Below are 23,340 nucleotides of genomic sequence, written 5' to 3' on the forward strand. Positions count from 1 at the left end.
CAGGTCTGACTTACAGTGGGTCCAGTGGGTCTCCAGGCTCATCCTGTGGCCATTTCCCTGGTACCACAATGCATAATTGGCATAGATAAACTTAGCAGCTGGCAGAACCCCCACAGTGGCTCCCTGACTGGTAGGGTGAGTGCTATTATGGTGGGAAAGGCCAAATGGAAGCCATGAGAGCTGCCTCTCCCTAGAAAAATAGTAAATCAAAAACAATATCACATCCCTGGAGGGATTGCAGAGATTAGTGCCACCATCAAGGACTTGAAAGATGCAGGGGTGGTGATTCCCACCGTATCCCCATTCAACTCTCCCATTTGGCCTGTGCAGAAGACAGATGGATCTTGGGGAATGGCACTGGATTATCATAAGTTTAACCAAGTGGTGACTCCAATTGCAGATGCTGTACCAGATGTGGTTTCATTGCTTGAGCATATTAACACATCTCCTGGTACCTGGTATGCAGCCACTGACTTGGCAAATTCCTTTTTCTCCACTCCTGCCCATAAGGCCTACCAAGCAATTTGCCTTCAATATACCTTTACTGTCCTACCTCAGGGGTATATCAACTCTCCTGCTTTGTGTCATGATCTTATTCAGAGAAACCTTGATTGCTTTTCACTTCCACAAGATATCACACTGGTCCATCACACTGATGACATTATGCTGATTGGATCCAGTGAGCAAGAAGTAGCAAACACACTGGACTTACTGGTGAGACATCTGCGTGCCAGAGGATGGGAAATAAACCTGATTAAAATTAAGGGACCTTCTACTTCAGTAAAATTTCTAGGGGTCCAGTGGTGTGGGGGCTGTTGAGCTATTCCTTCTAAGGTGAAGGATAAGTTGTTGCATTTGGCCTCTCCTACAATGAGAGGTACAATGCCTAATGGGCTTATTTGGATTTTGGAGGCATCACATTCTTTATTTGGGTGTGTTACTCTGGCCCATTTATCGCGTGACCCGAAAGGCTGCCAGTTTTGAGTGGGGTCCAGAACAGGAGACAGGTCCAGGCTGCTGTACAAGCTGCTCTGCCACTTGGGCCATATGAGCCAGCAGATCCAATGGTGTTTGAGGTGTCAGTGGCAAATAGGGATGCTGTTTGGAGCCCTTGGCAGGCCTCCATGGGTGAATCACAGTGGAGGCATCTAGGATTTTGGAACAAGGCCCTGCCATAATCTGCAGGTAGCTACTCTCCTTTTGAGAGACAGCTCTTGGTTTGTTACTGGGCTTTGGTGGAAACTGAACATTGGACCATGAGTCATCAAGTCACAGTGCGACCTGAACTGCCTATCACGAACTGGGTGCTTTCTGACCCATCTAGCCATGAAGTGGGTCATGCACAGCAGCACTGCATCATCAAATTGAAGTGGTATATATGTGATCGGGCTTGAGCAGGTCCTGAAGGCACAAGTCAGTTACGTGAGGAAGTGGCTCAAATGCCCATGGTCTCCACTCCTACCACTCTGCTTTCTCTTCCCCAGCCTGCACCGATGGCCTCATGGAGAGTTCCCTATGATCAGCTGACAGAGGAAAAGACTAGGGCCTGGTTCACAGATGGTTCTGCACAATATGCAGGCACTACCCGAAATTGGACAGCTGCAGCATGACAGCCCGTTTCTAGGACATCCCTGAGGGACAGTGGTGAGGTGAAATCTTCCCAGTGGGCAGCACTTCAAGCAGTGCAGCTGGTTGTGCACTTTGCATGGAAGGAGAAATGGCCAGATATGTGATTATATACTGATTTATGGGCTGTAGCCAATGGTTTGGCTAGATGGTCAGGGACTTGGAAGAAGCATGACTGGAAAATTGGTGACAAAGAAATCTGGGCAAGAAGTATGTGGATGGACCTCTCTAAGTGGTCAAAAACTGTGAAGATATTTGTATCCCATGTGAGTGCTCACCAACGGGTGATCTCAGCAAAGGAGGATTTTAATAATCAAGTGGATAGGATGAACTGTTCTGTGGACACCACTCAGCCTCTTTCCCCAGCCACCCCCGTCATCACCCAACGGGCCCATGAACAAAGTGGCCATGGTGGCAGGGATGGAGGTTACTCATGGGTTCAGCAACATGGACTTCTACTCACCAAGGCTGACCTGGCTACAGCCACTGCTGAGTGCCCAATTCACCATCAGCAGAGACCAACACTGAGCGCTTGATATGGCACCATTCCTCGGGGTGATCAGCCAGCCACCTGGTGGCAGATTTTTGCATCATGGAAAAGGCAGAGGTTTGTCCTCACTGGAATAGACACTTACTCCGGATATGGGTTTGCCTATCCTGCATGCAGTGCTTCTGCCAAGACTACTATCTGTGGACTCACGGTCTTCCACACAGTACTGCCTCTGACCAAGGCACTCACTTTACAGCTAAAGAAGTGTGGCAGTGGGCTCATGCATCCACCATCACAGTATTCCACACAGCACTGCCTCTGACCAAGGCATTCATTTCATGGCTAAAGACGTGTGGCAGTGGGCTCATGCTCATGGAACTCATTGGTCTTACCATGTTCCCATCATCCTGAAGCAGCTAGATTGATAGAATGGTGGAATGGCCTTTTGGGTTACAATTACAATGCCAACTAGGTGACAACACTTTGCAGGGCTGGAGCAAAGTTCCCCAGAAGGCCATGTATGCTCTGAATCAGCGTCCAATATATGGTACTGTTTCTCCCATAGCCAGGATTCAGGGGTCCAGGAATCAAGGTGGAAGTGGAAGTGGCACCAGTCACCATCACCCCTAGTGATCCACTAGCAACATTTTTGCTTCCTGTTCCTGCGACAATATGTTTTGCTGGCCTAGAGGTCTTAGTTCCAGAGGGAGGAACACTGTCATCAGGAGACAGAACAATGATTCAATTAAATTGGAAGTTAAGATTGCCACCTGGACACTTTGGGCTCCTCCTACCTTTAAGTCAACAGGCTAAGAAGGGAGTTACAGTGTTGGCTGGGGTGACTGACCCAGACTACCAAGATGAAATCAGTCTACTGCTCCATAACAGAGGTAGGAAAGAGTATGTACGGAATACAGTAGATCCATTAGGGCTTCTCTTAGTATTACCACGCCCTGTGATTAAGGTCAATGGGAAACTACAACAGCCCAATCCAGGCAGGACTACAAATGGCCCAGACCCTTCAGGAATGAAGGTTTGGGTCACTCCATCAGGTAGAAAACCACAACCTGCTGAGGTGCTTGCTGAAGGCAAAGGGAAAACAGAATGGGAAGCAGAAGAAGGCAGTCAACAATACCAGTTACGACTACATGACCAGCTGCAGAAGCAAGGACTGTAACTGTCATGAGTACTTCCTCACCAATTCCCCAGCTAACATCATATTGCAAAGGGAAAAGCTGAAAGCTTTCCTCCAAGAACTGGAACAAGATAAGGAAGCCCTCTTTCTTCACAGCTATTCAAAATAGTACTGGAAGTCGAGGCCAGAGCAATCAACAAGAGAAAGAAATAAAAGGAATACAAATTGGAAGAGAGGAAGTCAAATTGTTCCTCTTTGCTGATGACATGATCTTATATCTGCAAAAACCTGAAGACTACCAAAAAACTTAAATTTTCATAAATGAATTCCGTAGAGTTGCAGGATACAAAATCAATGTACAAAAATCAGTAGCACTTCTATATACCAATAATATCCAGATGAGAAAGAAAAAAGCCAATCCCATTTACAACAGTCATAAAAAACACAAAATACCAGGGCCAGGTGTGGTGGCTCCCACCTGTAATCCTAGCACTTTGGGAGGCTGAGGTGGGCGTTCAAGGACTGCCTGAGCAACAAGGTGAAACCCCACCTCTACAAAAAACACAAAAAAGTTAGCCAGGTGTGGTGGTGCATGCTTGTAGTCCCAGCTACTCCGGAGTATGAGGTGGGAGGATCATGTGAGCACAGGAAGTCAAGGCTGCAGTGACCCATGATCATACCACTGCACTCCAGCCTGGGCAGCAGAGTGAGACCCTGCCTCAAAAATACACACACACACACACACACACACACACACACACACCCCATAGGAATAAATTTAACCAAGGAGGTGAAAGATCTCTATAAGAAAAACAAAACGCCTGTAATCCCAGCACATTGGGAGGCCGAGGTGGGCTGATCACCTGAGGTCAGGAGTTCAAGACCAGCCTGGCCAACATGGTAAGACCCTGTCTCTATATAAAATACAAAAAAATTAGCTGGGCATGATGGCGGATGACTGTAATCCCAGCTACTCAGGAGGCTGAGGCAGGAGGATCGCTTGAACCCAGAAGGTGGAGGTTGTAGTGAGCTGACATCGTGCCACTGTACTCCAGCCTGGGCGACAAACTCCATCTCAAAAAATAAATAAATAAATAAATAAATAAATAAATAAATAAATAAATAAATAAATTGAAGGTGACACAAAAAAATGGAAAACATCCCATGCCCCACTGGATTGGAGTAATATCACTAAAATGACCATATTGCCCAAAGCCATCTATAGATTCAATGCAATCCCTATCAAAATACCAATGCTGAAAATGGCAGACAGGAGGCAGGACTAACTTGCAGCTCCCACTCAGATGGACCGAGCAGCGTGGAGACTCATATTGTGAATTGTCAGGCCTCTGAGCCCAAGCTAAGCCATCATATCCCCTGTGACTTGCACGTATACATCCAGATGGCCTGAAGCAACTGAAGATCCACAAAAGTGAAAATAGCCTTAAGGGATGACATTCCACCATTGTGATTTGTTCCTGCTCCACCCTAACTGATACTATATATTCTCCCCCACCCTTAAGAAGGTACTTTGTAATATTCTCCCCCGCCCTTAAGAATGTACTTTGTATGCCTATCCCAAACCTATAAGAACTAATGATAATCCCACCACTCTTTGCTGATTCCTTTTTTGGACTCAGCCTGCCTGCACCCAGGTGAAATAAACAGCCCTGTTGCTCACACAAAGCCTGTTTGGTGGACTCTCTTCACATGGACATGCGTGACATGAACTTTTGCTCCAAGAACTACCACATGAACATACCAGGAAAGCCAAGAGAATTCATGCTTTTTGAAGGAGGAAGCCTGCTGCTGCGGGCTCCATGGGACAGCTGAGGAACTGTGAGTCAGCTTGCTTTCTCAGCTGGGAAGCTTGTAGCTGGGGGCAAGTTCTCAGCCCTGCTCACTGGCTGCTTGGAAATAAACTTGGTGCTGTTGGGGTGCACAGTGGGAGTGAGACCAGCCTTTTGGGCTGCAGGCTGCATGGGTGCTGGGTAAGGCCTGTGGCTGCCAGCTTTCCCCCACTTCCCTGGTGATGTGTGTGATGCAGCAGAGACAGCCATAATCCCCCTGGGAACATAACTCCATTGGCCTGGGAACCGCACCCCCAACCCCCACGGCAGCCTCAGCAAGTCCCACCCAAGGAGAGTCTCAGCTCAGACATGCCTGACTCTGCCCTTACCTGACAGTCTTTGTCTACCTGCCCTGGTAGCCCAAGACAAAGGACATCTCTTGGGAGCTCTATGGCTTCACACCTGCTGCCTGACCTTAGGGCAAGCTTGCATCCTCCCCATACTATAGCAGCTGATGAGCTCTTGAAAGTGCCACCTCCTGGCTGGAGGCCAACCAAAACAAAACCAGCACACTTAACAAAAATACAACCAAGGACCCTCTCCAAGTCCACTTCACTCCCCTGCTACCTCCACCAAAGCAGGTGCTGGTATCCACAGCTGAGAGACCTTTAGATGGATCATATCACAGGACTTTGTGCAGACACTCCCCAGGACCGGCCCAGAGCCTGGTATCTCTGCGGGGTGGCTAGATCAAGAAGAGAAATAACAATCACTGCAGTTTGGCTCTCAGTAAGCCCCATCCCTAGAGGAAGGGGGAGAACACCAAATCAAAGGAGTACCCCATGGGATGAAACAATCTAAACAGTTGCCCTTGAGCCCCAGATCTTCTCTCTGACATAGTCTACCCAAATGAGAAGGAACCAGAAAAACAATTCTGGTAATATGACAAAACAAGGTTCTTTAATACCCCAAAAGATCATGCTAAGTCACCACAATGGATCCAATTCAAGAAGAAATCTCTGAATTGCCAGAAACAGAATTCAGAAGGTCAGTTATTAAGCTAATCAATGAGGCACCAGAGAAAGGTGAAGTCTAACTTAAATAAATCCAAAAAATGATGCAGGATATGACTGGAAAAATCTCCAGTGAAACAGCATAAATAAAAAACAATCACAACTTCTGGAAATGAAGGCCACACTTAGAGAAATGGAAAGTCTCAATAACAGATTTGAACAAGCAGAAGAAAGAACTTCAGAGCTCAAAGACAAGGCTTTTAAATTACTCCAATCTCACAAACATAAAGAAAAAAAATTTTAAAAAAATGAACAAAGCCTCCAACAAGTTTGGGATTGTGTTAAACGACCAAACCTAAGAATAATTGGTGTTCCTAAGGAAGAGAAATCTAAAAGTTTGGAAAACATATTTGAAGGAATAACCGAGGAAAACTTCCCTGGCCTTGCTAGAGATCTAGACATCCAAATACAAGAAGCTCAAAGAACACCTGAGAAATACATCACAAAAAGATCATCACCTTGGCACATAGTCAGCAGGTTATCTAAAGTCAAGATGAAGAAAAAAATCTTAAGAGCTATGAGGCAAAAACATTAGGTAACCTATAAATGAAAACCTATCAGATTAACAGCAGATCTCTCACCAGAAACCCTACAAGTTAGAAGGGATTGAGGACCTACCTTTAGCCTCAAATAAAACAATTATTAGCCAAGAATTTTGTATCCAGTGAAACTAAGCTTCATAAATGAAGGAAAGATACAGTCTTTTTCAGAAAAACAAATGCTCAGAGAATTTGCCACTACCAAGCCAGCACTACAAGAACTGCTAAAACAAATCCTTGAAATACACCAAAATAGAACTTCCTTAAAGCATAAATCTCACAGGACCTGTAAAATACTAACACAATGGAGAAAAAAAAAAAGGTATTCAGGCAACAAATAGTATGATGAATAGAATAGAACCTCACGTGTCAATACTAACATTGAATGTAAATGGCCTAAATGCTCCACTTAAGAGATACAGAATGGCAGAATGGATAAGAATTCACCAACCAAGTATCTCCTGTCTTCGAGAGACTTACCTGACACATTAGAGCTCACAAAACTTAAGGTAAAGGAGTGGAAAAAGACATTCTATGCAAATGGACACCAAAAGCAAGCAGGAGTAGCTATTCTTATACTAGACAAAACAAACATAAAGCAACAGCAGTAAAAGACAAAGAGGGATATTATATAATGACAAAAGGACTAATCCGACAGGAAATATCACAATCCCAAATATATATGCACTTAACATTGGAGCTCCCAAATTTATAAAACAATTAGTACTAGACTTATGAAAGGAGATAGACAGCAGCACAGTAATAGTGGGGGACTTCAAATACTCCAATGACAGCACTAGACAGGTCATCAAGACAGAAAGTCAACAAAGAAACAATGGACGTAAATTATACTCTCGGACAAATGGACTTAACAGATATTTACAGAACATTGTACCCAACAAATGCTGAATATACGTTCTATTCATCAGCACATGGAACATTCTCCAAGACAGACCACAAAACAAGTCTCAACAAATTTAAGAAATTTGAAATTATTGCAAGTACTACCTTAGACCACAGTGGAATCAAATTGGAAATCAACTCCAAAAGGAAACCTCAAAACCATGCAAATACATGAAAATTAAATAACCTGCTCCTGAATGATCATTGGGTCAACAATGAAATCAAGATGGAAATTAAAAAATTATTTGAACTGAATAACAGTGACACAAACTATCAAAACCTCTGGGATACAGCACAAGAAGTGCTAAGGGGAAAGTTCACAGCATTAAATGTCTACATCAAAAAGTCTGAAAGAGCACAAATAGACAATCTAAGGTCACACCTCAAGGAACCAGGGGAACAAGAACAAACCAACCCCAAACCCAGCAGAATGAATTACCAAGATCAGAGCAGAACTAAATGAAATTGAAACAACAACTATGAAATAGAAATTAAACAAAAAGCTGGTTCTTTGAAAAGATAAATAAAATTGATAGACCATTAGCGAGATTAACCAAGAAAATAAGAGAGAAGATCCAAATAAGCTCAATTAGAAACAAAACAGGATATATTGTAATGTAACCAATATGACCAAAGTACAAACAATCATTTAAGGCTACTGTGAACACCTCTATATGCTTAAACTAGAAAACCCAGAGGAGAAGGATAAATTCCTGGAAATATACAACCCTCCTAGATTAAACCAGGAAGATATAGAACCTATGAACAGATCAGCAGCAAGATTGAAACGGTCATTAAAAAGTTACCAACAAAAAAGGTCCAGGACCAGATGGATTCACAGCTGAATTCTATCAGACATTCAAAGAAGAATTGGTACCAAACCTTCTGACACTATTCCGAAAGATAGAGAAAGAGGGAATCCATTCAAAGTCATTCTATGAAGCCAGTATCCCCCTAATACCAAAACCAGGAGAGAATATAACAAAAAAAACTACTGACCAATATCCCTGATGAACATACATACGAAAATCCTCAAGAAAACTTGCTAACTGAATCCAGCAGCATATCAAAAAGATAATCCACCAGGATCAAGTGGGTTTCATACCAGGGATGCAGAGATAGTTTAACATCTGCAAGTCAATAAATGTGATACACCACATAAACAGAATTAAAAACAAAAACCAGGCTGGGCACAGTGACTCATGCCTGTAATCCCAGCACTTTGGGAGGCTGAGGCGGGCAGATCACCTGAGGCCAGGAGTTTGAGACCAGCCTGGCCAACATGGAGAAACCCTGTCTCTACTAAAAAAAATACAAAATTAGCCAGGCATGGTGGCGCACACATGTAATCCCAGCTACTCAGGAGGCTGAGGCAAGAGAAGCGCTTGAACCCGGGAGGTGGAGGTTGTGGTGAGCTGAAATCGCGTCATTGCATTCCAGCCTGGGCAAAAAGAGCAAAACTCCATCTCAAAAAACCAAACCAAACCAAACCAAACCAAACCAAACCAAACCAAACCAAACCAAAACACCACATGATCATCTCAATAGATGCAGAAAAGGCATTTGACAAAACCCAGAATCCCTTTATGATTAAAACCCTCAGCAATATCGACATAGAAGAGGCATACCTTAAGGTAATAAAAGCCATCTATGACAAACCCATAGTCAACATTATACTGAACGGGAAAAAGTTGAAAGCATTCCCCCGAGAACTGGAACAAGACAAAGATGCCCACTTTCACCACTTTTATTCTACATAATACGGAAGTTCTAGCCAGAGCAATCAGATAAGAGAAAGAAATAAAGGGAATCCAAATTGGTAAACAGGAAGTGAAACTGTCGCTGTTTGCTGATGACATGATCATATACCTAAAAACCCTAAAAACTCCTCCGAAAAGCTCCTAGAACTGGTAAATGAATTCAGCAAAGGTTCAGGATACAAAACTAATGCACACAAACCAGTAGCTCTGCTATACACCAACAGTGACCAAACTGAGAATCAAGAGCTCAACTCCTTTTACAATAGGTGCAAAAAATTAAAAATACTTAGGAATATACCTGACCAAGGAGGTGAAAGACCTCTACAAGGGAAACTACAAAACACTGCTGAAAGAAATCATAGAGGACACAAACAAATGGAAACACATCCCATGCTCATGGATGGGTACAATCAATGTTGTAAAAATGACATACTGCTAAAGGCAATCTACAAATTCAATGTGATTCCCATCAAAATACCACCACCATTCTTCACAATTGGAAAAAATAATCCTAAATTTTGTATGGAACCACAAAAGAGCCTGCAAAGCCAAAGCAAGACTAAGCAAAAACAACAAATCTGGAGGTATCACATAACCTGACCTCAAACTATAATATTATATAAGGCCATAGTCACCAAAACGGCACGGTAGTGGTATAAAAATAGGCATATAGACCAATGGAAGAGAATGAAGAACCCAGTAATAAAGTCAAATACTTATGGCCAACTGATCTTTAGCAAAGCAAACAAAAACAAAGTGGGGAAAGGACACCCTATTCAACAAATGGTGCTGGGATAGTTGGCAAGTCACATGTAGAAGAATAAAACTGGATCCTCGTCTGTCATCTTAGATAAAAATCAACTCAAGATGGATCAAAGACTTAAATCTAAGACCTGAAACCATAAAAACTCTAGAAGATAATATCGGAAAAACCCTTCTGGACACTGGCTTAGGCAAAGACTTCATGACCAAGAACCCAAAAGCAAATGCAACAAAGACAAAGATAAATAGATGGGACTTAAACTAAAAAGCACAGCAAAAAATATAATCAGGACAGTAAACAGACAACTCACACAGAGTGGGAGAAAATCTTCACAAAGTATGCATCTGATGAGGGACTAATATCCAGAATCTACAACAAACTCAAATCAGCAAGAGGAAAATAAACAATCTCATCAAAAAGTGGGCTAAGGACATGAACAGACAGTCCTCAAAAGAAGATATACGAACGGTGAACAAACACAAGAAAAAATGCTCAACATCTCTAATTACCATGGAAATGCAAATCAAAACCACAATGTGACACTACCTTACTCCTGCAAGAATGGCCATAATCAAAAACTCAAAAAATAACAGATATTGGTAGGGATGTGGTGAAAAGGGAACACTTTTACAGTGCTGGTGGGAATGTAAACTAGTACAACCACTATGGAAAACAGTGTGGAGATTCCTTAAAGAACTAAAAGTAGATCTATCATTTGATCCAGCAATCCCACTCCTGGGTATCTACCCAGAGGAAAATAAGTCATTATACAAAAAAGATCCTTGCACACACGTTTATAACAGCACAATTTGCAATTGCAAAAATATGGAGCCAGCCCAGATGCCCATAAATCAACAAGTAGATAAAGAAAATGTGGTATATGTGTATAAGATGGAATACTGCTCAGCCATAAAAAGAGTGAAATAATGGCACTCGCAACAACCCGGATGGAATTGGAGATGATTATTCTAAGTGAAGTAACTCAGAAATGGGAAACCAAACATCATATGTTCTCACTCATAAGCAACAGCTAAGCTATAAGGATGCAAAGACATGAGAATGATACAATGTACTTTGGGACCTGGGGGGAGAGGAAGGGTGAGAGGGGAGTGAGGGATAAAAGACTACATATTGGGTATTGTGTACACTGCTTGGGTGATGGCTGCATGGAAATCTCTGAAATCACCACTGAAGAATTTATTCTTGTACTAAAAAATAAAATAAAATATCCCCCCGCCAAGCAAAATACCAATGCCATTCTTCATAGTTGAAAAAATAATCCTAAAATTCATATGGAACCAAAACAGACCCCAAATAGCTAAAATAATCCTGAGCAAAAAGGACAAAGTTGGGGGCATCACATTACCTACATTCAACATTTATTACAAGGCTATAGTAACCAAAACCACATGGTATTGGTATAAAAACAGACACATAAACCAATGAAACAGAATAGAGAACGCAGAAATAAAGTCACGTATTTATAACCAACTGATCTTTGACAAAGCTGATAAGAACCTACACTAGAGAAAGGTCATGTTTCTTCTTCCATAAATGGTGATGGGAAATCTAAAAACCCATCCGAAATAAGAATGAAACTGAACCCTTATCTCTTGCCATATACAAAGAAAACAAAAAAATCAAAATGGATTAAAAACAAACATAAGACTCAAACTTATAAAAATACTAGAAGAAAACCTAGGGAAAACTATCCTGGGCATTGGTTTAGGCAAAAAATTTATGACCAGGATCTTGAAAACACAGGCAACAAAAACAAAAATTCACAAATGGGATTACATTAAACTAAAAAGCACAGCAAAAGAAACAATAAACAGAGTGAAGAGAATCTGTTGAATAGAAGAAAGTATCTGCAAACTATTCACCCTAAAAAGGACTAATAGCCAGAATATACAAGAAACTGAAACAACAGGCAAATAATTCCCTTAAAAAGTGAGCAAAGGACATGAGTAAGCATTTCTCAAAAGACGACATACAAATGGTCAACAAGTATATGAAAAAATGCTCAACATCACTAGCAATCAGAGGCAAATCAAAACCACAATGAGATGTATCTTACCCCAGTCAGAATGGCTATTATCAAAAAGACAACAAATAACTGATATAGGCGAGGATGTGGAGAGAAAGGACTTCTTACATACTGTTGGTGGGAATGTAAACTAGTACAGCCACTATGGAAAACAGTATAGAGAGTTCTCAAAGAAACTAGAATTACCATTCAATCCAGCAATCCTGCTACTGGGTATGTACCCAAAGGAAAAAAAAATCAATATATCAAAGGGATACCTGCACTCACATGTTTATTGCAGCACTATTCACAATAGTAAAGATATGGAATTAAGTGTCCATCAACAGACCAAGAGATTAAAAAAAACAGGTGTATATACACACAATGGTATACTATTCAGCCATAAAGAATAATGACATCATGTCATTTGCAGCATCATAGATAAAACTAGAGGTTATTATCAAGTGAAATATGCCAGGCACAGAATGACAAACATTGCATATTCTCACTTACATGTGAGAGCTAAAAAAAAAGTATGATCCCATAGAGGTAGAAAGTACAAACACCAACAGGGAAGGGTGAGACGGAGGGAGGAGGAAGGAAGGAGGGAGGATAAAGAGGACTGGGTTAAAGAGTACAAACATACAGTATGATAGAAGGAATCAATTCAATGTTTGACAGCAGAGTAGGGTGACTACACTCCACAAAAAATGTATTGTACTAAGTTGATGGACACTCTAAGTATCCTGGCTTGATCAGTCTGCATTATACACATGTAACAATTTCTCATGTACCCCATAAATTTGTACAAGTAATAAAAACAAGGCTGAGACAGGAGGATCACTTGAGCCCAGGAAACTGAGGTTATAGGGCGCTATGATCACATCACTGCCCTCCAGCCTGGGTGACAGAGTGAGACCCTGTCTCTAAAAATAAATAAATAAATGAATAAATAAAATTAAAAAAAAAAAGAAACTAACTAAAAGAAAATGAACAACCAATTTAATAATGGGCAAAAGATCTGAAAATACCTCATCACAGAAGACATACAGATGTTAAATGAGCATATGAAAAAATGTTCAACATCGTATTTCAGGGAATTGGAAATTAAGCCAACAATAAAACACGAGTACACATCTATTAGAACAGCCCAAATCCAAAACACTGACAACTTCAAACGTGGGTGAAGATGTGGAGCAACAAAAGCTCTCATTAATTGCTAATAGGAATGCAAAATGGTATAGTCATTTGGAAGACAGTTTGTCAGTTTCTTACAAAATGAAACTTACTCTTACTGTAAGATCTTGCAATTATTCTCCTTGGTATTTACCCAAATGAGATGAAAACCTATGTTTACACAAAAACACGCATATGCATGTTTACAGTAGCTTTATTCACATAATTGCCAAAATTGGAAACAGACCAAGGTGTCCTTCAGTAGGTGAACGCATAAACTGTGGCACATCCAGACAATGGATTATTCAGTGCTAAAAAGAAACAAGCTCTCAAGCCATGAAAAGACATGGAGGAACCTTAAATGAATATTACTAAGTGAAAGAGGCCAGTCCAGAAAGGCTATATACCATATCATTCTAACTATATGACATTCTGGAAAAGGCAGTAAAAGGAACAGTGGGGACAGTAAAAAGCAACAGTGGTTGCCAAGGCCTTGGGGGAAGAGATAAATGACTAGGCGGGGCACAGGGGATTTGTAGGGCAATGAAAATACTGTATATGATACCATAATGGTAGATACATGTCACTACACATTTATCCAAACCTATAGAATTTACAATACCAAGAGTGAACAGTCTAGGGTTTGGGTGACAATGATGTGTCAGTGTAGGTCATGGATCGTTACAAATGTACCACTCTGGTGGGGGATGTTGATAATGGGGAGGCTATGTGTATGTGTGATGGCAGGGCGTACATGTGGACCCTTATCTTCTGCTGAATTTTGCTGGGGACTTAAAACTGCTCTAAAAATAAAGTCCATATAAAATACATTAAAATTTTTTTCAGAACAGCAAAAATATATGCAAGCTAATTCTATGATTATTAAAAATGGAAGTCCACCATTTTTTATCTTTTATTCAAAGCTTTAACTCCTCAAACAAGTTTCTAGGTAGAAGATGATTCCAAACTATACAAGGAAGGATGTGATTTGGGTTTTGCAAACTGGACATTTATCGAACATTTAAAGTGGGAGGTCTTAAAGGCTCTCTTTTTTAAAAAAAAATTATTATTATACTTTAAGTTCTAGGGTACCTGCGCACAATGTGCAGGTTTGTTACATAGGTATACATGTGCCATGTTGGTTTGCTGCTCCCATCATCTCATCATTTACATTAGGCATTTCTCCTAATGCTATCCCTCCCTCAGGCCCCCACCCCCAAAGGGTGTGTAATGTTCCCCCTCCTGTGTCCATGTGTTCTCATTGTTCAACTCCTACTTATGAGTGAGAACATGCGATGTTTGGTTTTCTGATCTTGTGATAGTTTGCTGAGAATGATGGTTTCCAGCTTCATCCATGTCCCTGCAAAGGACATGAACTCATCCTTTTTTATGGCTGCACAGTATTCCATGGTGTATATGTGTTAAATGCTCTCTTTATTCCCTTATCATTGAATATTACTTTTGGGATTTGGAAGATCTTTACAATACACTTTAAAATTGTATCCCAATCTTCTTTTTATTTAATATTTCTCTGACTAGTCTAAGCTCCTGACAAGTCTTAGGTCTTATCTTCCTATCTCCAAAATGCAGTTCAAACTGTGATGGTAGAATGCATACAATGAAAAAATGTTAGGTGTTTTAATCGATGAGAATACAAAATCAAAGGAATTCTAAAACTAAATTCATGAAACATCATGAAATAATTCTACCAAAATGCTTTAAAATCAAGGCATTCAAAAATTGCATTTCATTGTCTTTAAACCAAGGCATTTAACATTCTCAAAATGAATTTAAATAATAGGCTTGAGCTTCTTAAGTTCAGTTTCCAAGTTTCTAAGCGATAAAGAAAGGCTGTTGATTCTATTCAAAATAGGAATGTTCCAAGTTGGGAAGGTTATAAACTAGGTAAATGCAAGGAACAGTTCAGAAGGAAAATACTGACTCATCTCAATGAAAAAAAAGGGCCCTGGTCAGATTTCTCATTTTCCCATGAGTATGAATATATTTAACTGGAAAAATTCAGTTAGAATAACATATTACTATTTCTGTCAACATAAGCTGCCAATATACCAAAGCCAAGTCAGAAATTGTTATAATTAAAACAATGCAAGACAAACTAATCCCATGACATAGTTATGGTAGTAACTGTGATCTAATTTTCCATTTCTGTGCTCTTTAAAAAATTAGATTCAAACTAGAGTGAATCACATTTTAATACAATTTTTAAAGATTTTCTGTATTTAACTGTCTTCTAACAGTTTATATAGCATAAACCTCAAATATTATGTATCAAAAATTGAATTATAAAAATAACCTAGGCCAAACTTTTTCAAAGCACCAAATTTACCCAGAAGGAATTCCACATTTCACCAGAAGAGGCTGAACACTATTACTATAAAACACCAACAAAAGTGGATGTCAGCAACTTCATGTTAAACATCTGTGTTACATTTCCATAGAATGCCTAACATATACATTATAAACCATCATAAATCAAAACTGTAAAAAATAAAAACTTACAGCTCCTTTGCAGTAGAGTCGTAACTTCCCAGATGGAGTGCGAACAATCACTGACATTCTTTTTCTAGCACTGAAAGAAATAAGTTTTGCATAATGTGTCATCATACCAAGGATATGCATCTATGTGTTTGTCATGCCTCACATATTTTAATATTCACGGTAAAAAAATAAATCTGACCAAATCATGAGCCCTAACCTTCCACATACACAAACTATCCCCTGGGTGTACAGTTGGGCACCTGTAAAAGTTACATTATGCTTTTTAAGGCACCAGGGTACCATCTACTGTTCTAGTGGAATAGTTGACAAAATAATTCCTAAGAAATCTGCAAGAGCTCATACCCACCAGAGTAAAGTCCTAGTTCAATGTTTTCGGATTGGAAAAAGTATCTGAGTTGGTTTCTTAAAGGATAAATTATGTTATAGTTTTTGTCAAAAATAGAAATATCAATACAAATCAATTGTTATTAAAAATAGAAACGATAATCAGTGACACCCCATCACACATGAAGGCAAATACTAGTACTTTAAAAAACTTAAGCATTCACAACTATAGTTTTTCAATGATGACTAGCAAACCACTGGCATCATGATAAAAACCTAATTTATGCAGCAAAATTAAGCTAATGAGCACAAACATTTTAATACTGTTGGTGACATAGTTTAATAAGAACTGTCTGTCAAATGTACATGTTTCAATGCATTAGTAAAAAGAGATCGCAAATAACACTGAATGGAAGAAACTGCGACAGCATTACAAAGGACAGTTCTCATTTGGACCATGAGTGTATAAGCATCCTCCTCAGAACTGACGGCAGAAGAGGACTACTCAAATGTCTGTATCTATTTGTTTTACCAGCTAAGAGACTGAGATGAGTTCAGTATGCAGAAGCAGTCAGTTATGGTATCATAGTGTACAGTCAGGAGTTTCTTTCAGAGGTATTTAGAAATATTTCAGTTCCTGGCCTGGCATGGTGGCTCATGCCTATAATTCCAGCACTTTGGGAGGCTGAGGTGGGCAGATCACAAGGTCAGGAGTTCGAGACCAGCCTGATCAACATGGTGAAACCCTGTCTCTACTAAAAATACAAAAATTAGCAAGGCATGGTATTGCGTGCCTGTAATCCCAGCTACTCAGGAGGCTGAGGCAGAAGAATCACTTGAACCCGGGAGGTGGAGGTTGCAGTGAACCGAGATTGTGCCACTGCACTCCAGCCTGGGTGACAGGGTGAGACTCTGTCTCAAAAAAAAAAAAAAAAAAAAAAAAAAAAAAGAGGAATATTTAAGTTCCCTCTTTCTTCATCCATAATGCTCCTGGTATTACTACCCCAATCTCTACCCTGTACATCAGGAATACATTTAATTGGGCCTCCTTTGTAACGACACCTATGCATTCTACATTAGCCCTTCCTGATTCATGCCTCTTTTACTGCAGCTTTGATAATGTGGTCCCAAACTCATCAATGTCCTTGCTCTTCTCTTTTCCTGGTGAAACTTCCAAGTATTGGGTGAATGAGAACTCTCTTTTGTGTTACATCAAAGTAGGTAGATGTTGCTGAAGAAAAGTTACCCAGCCATAGAGATGAGCAAATACATGATATACAATACCAACTGGGTGCTCCTTACTACCCAGTAACCCAGCACATTCCAACAAGCTTGCTCTCTTGCCCTGTGCAGAGCTACAGCACACCTTCTCCATTCTCCAAGTCTCCCATGCTCCCTCTTTACCACAGAACCTTGACAAAAATTCACCTTGATAAAAACCTCAGATAAGAAATCCCTTTTTGCCTGGGTATGGTGGCTTACACCTGTAATCCTAGCACTTTGGGAGGCTGAGGCAGGGGGATCATTTGAGGTCAGGAGTTCGAGACCAGCCTGGTCAACATGGTGAAACCCTATCTCTGCTAAAAATTCAAAGATTAGCCAGGCATGGTGATGTGCACCTGCAATCCCAGCTACTTAAGAGGCTGAGGCATGAGAATAGCTTGAACCTGGGAGGCAGAGGTTGCAGTGAGCCGAGATCGAGCCACTGTACTCCAGCCTGGGTAACAGAGCAACACTGTGTCTCGGTTTGGGGGTGGGAAGAAATCCCTTTTCTTTCTGCCATTAAAACCTGCATATCTATGTGTGCACCATCCCCTCCATCTTTTTTCCTGGTATGATGGAAGAAACATTTTCCTTTCAGAGGCCTTCCTTCTACATGCCTGTGAACCTCCTCTCATCTCACTTTCTCAGTAACCTCCGTCCAAAGGTTATGCTGTTCTCCCCAGAATCTGCCTCTTCTCCTTCTGTAAGGATCCTGTTCATAAGCATTTAACATACTCTGTTCTCATCCCTACAAAACTCACCCGATGCAACCACTCCTCCATTAAGCCACATCCCTTTTCAACTCTTTCACATTTCACCTTCTCTAAACCATCACTACATACAGTGTCTTCACTCATCTACCCCCTTCATTCCCAGTCTTTTCCTTTTTCTTCTCTCCTCACCGTTACAATGAATAGCTACATTCAACAAATACTTCTCGAACTTCTTACCTAACCTTGCAGCAGTCTCTGACACAGATGACCACTCTCTCCTTGAACCCTCTTCTGGCTCTGTGCTATGACCCTCTCTGTCCTCCACATCTTTAACAACAAGGTTGTCTCTTTTGCTGATTCCTCTTTTTCTAATCAACCCTTACTCTCATGGCTTAATCATCAGCCTTCCATTTCCCCCTGATTTTATATCTTCTCTTCAGGAGATCCCATTCAGTTTTATGACTTCAAATACCACTTACCAACCACTGACTGCCAAATTGCTATTTCAGCCATAGATTTCTCTTTTGTTTCAGGCCCTTGTATTCAACTGCTTACCTGATAGCTCTGTTTGTATGTCTCACAGGCATCTAAAACCTAAGACTCCAAACATTTCAACCTCCACATCTATTCCTATTCCCACTTCTGCCATCTGTGTAAATGGTACCTCTATCTACCCAGTTGTTCATGCCAGAGACCCTCACCCCTTCCTCATTTCGCCTTCTACCGCCAATCCCTCACAAAGTCTCTCAGATATTCCTCTACAAGGTACACAGGTTCTATTAACTTCCTTGTATTTTCACTACCTTCATCCTAGTCTAAACCACTAACGTCCTTCATAGGGACTACTTTAACAGCATCATATTCACTTTTCTCATGTTCATTCTTAAACCCACCTTCATCACTGAATCCTGAAAGAACGGAAACTCCCAACCCTGCTTTATTTTTTTCTTCATGGCACTCATCACCTAGCATAGTGCTTTCTAAGTGTGGTTTAAAAAACATATCTAAATGGCAACTGATAGACTACTTAATGACAGTCTACAGTTATAATACAAAGAAGCTTGGGAAAAGCAATCACTTTGACATGAAAAGGAAGAGACGAGGGGTGCACTTTGAAAATACTCCATTCTGTTTATTCAATGTATTCATCTTCTTTGGACTTTTCAGAGTATCTAAGTTAAAAAAAGCTTTAAATAATAAGTCAGACAGACCACATTATTTTTGTTATTAACCACTGGCATGTGGTCATTCCCAATCAAGACAGCAACCAAAGTTGGCACAGAAAGAGAAATGCCTTTCCTAAGCAATGTACAAGTTTGCCTTATGCAGAAGAAAGTTCAAGAAAAATGATGGATACTTATTTCCTTGAACAACAGCATTACTTTCCCATGGCCTTAATTCTGTGAAGTGTCCTGTGAATGGTCATGCAGTCTTTAAAGACCCCTGCAGCAAGGGCCTCTCTGCCTCAAGAATGCAGGTAAGCAGGTTACATCGTCATCTGGGAGTAAGAGGCTGAAAACTCACAGACTTATCATTGATTATAACTGAAGGCATCTATTATTCGACCTTAAGAAATAAAATAAGTAGGACAATCACTTTGCTTTCTGTCCTTTCCTAACAGATAGTAACTGGTCTTATACTTAACAGAGACAAGAATACGGTTTTTCAAATCCTGAAGACAATCAGATATAATGAGCATACAATTAGAATGCTGGCTTCCTGATCCTGACTCATCTCCACCCCACGTAAATCTGATGCCTCTAAACATAATTGTGTTTCCAGATCACCAACCGTAAGACGCCTGGCCATATATGCTGGGCTTGTGAATCAGGCAGCTATATTTCAAAAAGATTTCTTTTTCTAAATTTTAAAATTGATACATAGTATTTGTACATATTTATGGGGTATATGTGATATTTTGTTAGATGCACAGAATTTATAATGATCAAATTGCGGTGTCTGGGATTTGCAAGATCTTGATTATTTATCACTTGTATGTCTGGGAACATTTTAAGTCCTCTCTTCTAGCTATTTTGAAATATACAACACATTATTGTTAACTATAGTTACCCTACTTTATTATCAAACATCAGAATTTACTTCTTCAACATAACTGTATGTTCATACCCATTAACCAACCTCTCTTTATCCCTTCCCCTCCCACTCACACATCCTTCCCAGCCACTGGTATCTATCAGTCTACTCACTACTTCCATGAGATCAACTTTCAAAAAGACTTTAAAACTGCTACCAGTAGTCATGCACTGCAATACTCTGAAGAAAGTGGTTTGTAATTTATCTACAGATAATGAGAATCAAAAATGTACTAAAGATTTTGATTTAATATTTTGTCTAAACAAATTTAGTTAAATAAAAAAAAAACATACTTTGTAGTTATTCAAAAGGGAAAAAATAAAAATGGATATAAATTTATCTTATCCATACAAATCACTGAGCAGATGTTTTACCTGGTAAACTCCAAGACATTGAGCAATTCATATCTTTCTTCCTGCCCCAGCTAAGAAGAAAAGGAATATATAATTACATACAGTTGAAAAAGTCTTAAGCTTCTAGGAAGTAAATCCTAGTCATAAAGTTTTACTATAAAAAATGCCAACACAAACAAATTTTCCCTACTGAAATATGGAAGGGAGCTTAATAACTTTTATGTAAATTGAGTTACAGGAAACAGAAAATCCAAAACAGGAGAAAACCAAAAGGAAAACCAAAAAGTGTCACTGAAGAGTTCTTAGAATATAACCTGCCCAGACAAGAGAATGGAGGGCTTCAAAAGGGATGTCGTAAGGAAAGAACTGCCAATGAACAGATTATGTGGTGTGATTGTATTGAGAAAAGTATACTAGCAAGTATGGGAACAATTAATATAGATAATAGGAAAAAAAAAATGGGAAGCAATGAAACAAACAGGTAAGAGATTTATCTTTAGAAAATGATGGAAAAAGTGGCCAGGTCCGGTGGCCATGCCTGTAATCCCAGTGCTTTGGGAGGCTGAGGTGGGAGAATCAAAGGAGCTCAGGAGTTGAAGACCAGCCTTGGCAATATAGCAAGACCCCATCTCTACTAAAAATAAATTTTAAAAAATATCAGGTGTGGTGGCACATGCCTATCTATAATCCCAGCTATTTTAGAGGCTGAGGCAGGAGGGTCACTTGAGCCCAGGGGTTCAAGGCTACGGTTAGCTATGACTGCACTACTGCACTCCAGCCTGGGTGACAGAGCAAGACCCCATCTCTAAAAAAAAATAATTGGTGTTGGAAACACAAAATTTAAAAAAACAAAAAATTACCAGATACAATGTTCAGCTATGAATACTGTACAGGTAAAATAGAAGGCAATACTACACAGAAACTAAATAATAATTTTTAAATGAGACATAATTTATATATAATAAAATGCACAGACCTTTAACATGGAGTCAAATGAAAATTGTATAGTTTGGTAGTTAGCACCCCAATCCAGATATAAAATATTTCCACCACCCTATAATTTCCCTTGTGCCCTTTTTCAATCAATCTCTTCCCTGCCCTGAGGCAACCACTGTTCTGAATTCTATCACCATAAATCACTTTTTCCTGATCTTGAGCTGCATAAAAATGAAATTAAAAAGGATGCACTCCTTTGTGTCTGGCTTTTTTTTTTTTTTGCTCAGCATAATGTTTTTGATTCATGTTTTGATTCATTTTTCATCCATGCTGTTGATGAATCAATAACTCATTCTCTGTTATTGTTTAGATGTTCCATTGTGAGCCTATATCACAATTTGTTTATCCATTCTTCTATTGATGGGCATTTGGTTTGGTTTCTAGTTTTTGGCTACTCTGAATAAAGCTGATAGGAGCATTTTGTTATAAGTCTTTTTAGAAACAGAAACTTCCATTTCTGCTGTATAACTATGAGCACAATTGCTGGCTCAGGTGTAAGTTTACCTCAATTAGACAACTCTGTAAGGTTTTCCAAAGGGACTGTACCACTTTACACATCTGCTAGCAGTATATGATTGTTCCACTTGCTCCACATACTCATTAACATTTGGTGCTATCCATTTTTAAATTTTAGTCTTTAGAAAATAAAAGAAAAAGTGGCCAGGTGCAGTGGTTCATGCTTGTAATCCCAGTGCTTTGGGATGCTGAGGCGGGAGAATCACTTTGGGTAGGTATGTAGTGCTATCTCATTGTGGTCTTAATTGTATCTCCCTAATAACTAACAGTGTTTTTTCACATGCTTATTGGTCATCCATATAGCTTCTCTTGTGAAATGTCTGCTCAAGTCTTTTGCCCACTTTAAAACTTGGGCCTGAGTATTTAACTAAAAATTAGAATAAAATCATAATAATTTTAGAGTATGAGGAAGGATAAACTAAAAGGATGGTGATTCAAGAGATACACCCTCATGTAACAGAATCAGAAGATACGTTAAAATTGAAGAGTCAAAACATGTATTAATAATCATCTTTTTTTTTTTTTGAAAATATGAGATGTATAAATGCCTAAAGAAATAGCTAAAAGAACACCCAGTGGTTGCTTCTGGAGTGGGGAACCTCTATTTTATTATGAGCCTTTTGGTATTACTTTATCTTTAAAGCTATGCAAATGTATTACTTGGATTAAAAAGAACCTTAAAAGCAAGTAACTTACTGAATCTATAATCACCGAGTCGGGTGTTCTTCCAGTGAAAACAAAATTCAATTGCTTGGCTGCTCTGACCAATGCTCCCTCATCTGTTTTAGAAAAAGAAGTAAAAGCAAATACATGATTGAAAAAAAATATTCTCAGTACAAGAGAAGTACATTAAGGTAATATAATTTTCTGTTTAATTAAAGTTCTTTTTATTCTGGCTCCTGTTATTAATCCACTTATTTTAAAACTACATGACAATTCCAAAGAAATAAGGAGAATAATCTTAAGTGTTGGAGACACAAACAGAACTCAGAGTTACGTTTCCAAAATGTCAAGTCTCACTGCTAGTCATAAATTCCTAAGAAGCTTAATTTAAATGTACCCCTTCATCCAGTGTATTTGCTAGAAAACTTTCTCAAAAGGAATCAGAGAAAATTGCCTTCTAAACTTTTATCCTTTTCCTCCTAAAATGCTGAGTCTAGAGAAACTAATATTGCTAATTGAGGATTCAGTTTAAACAAGCTTTAAATGAACTAATGATTTTAATGTCTATGAATGTCATCATGTTAAATAAAACCTTTTTATTGCTAGAGTAGGGTATG

General features: G+C 39.6%; 1 protein-coding gene across 5 annotated transcripts in view; it reads right to left on the reverse strand.

Annotated features, from left to right (window-relative positions):
- The window catches only part of ATP8A1 (ATPase phospholipid transporting 8A1), a 252,547-nt gene that overhangs the window by 122,098 nt on the left and 107,109 nt on the right, over positions 1–23,340 (reverse strand). For all 5 annotated transcript variants that reach the window (XM_055246260.2, XM_055246258.2, XM_055246261.1 and 2 more), the window contains 3 exons: positions 22,757–22,839; positions 20,570–20,619; positions 15,802–15,871 (listed from right to left, as the gene is read on the reverse strand). In XM_055246260.2, coding sequence (XP_055102235.1) covers positions 15,802–15,871; positions 20,570–20,619; positions 22,757–22,839 — 203 coding nt within the window. The remainder of the gene's footprint in view (positions 1–15,801; positions 15,872–20,569; positions 20,620–22,756; positions 22,840–23,340) is intronic.

Source organism: Symphalangus syndactylus, chromosome 16 (genome assembly GCF_028878055.3).
Source record: "Symphalangus syndactylus isolate Jambi chromosome 16, NHGRI_mSymSyn1-v2.1_pri, whole genome shotgun sequence".
Classification (NCBI taxonomy): Eukaryota; Metazoa; Chordata; class Mammalia; order Primates; family Hylobatidae; genus Symphalangus; species Symphalangus syndactylus.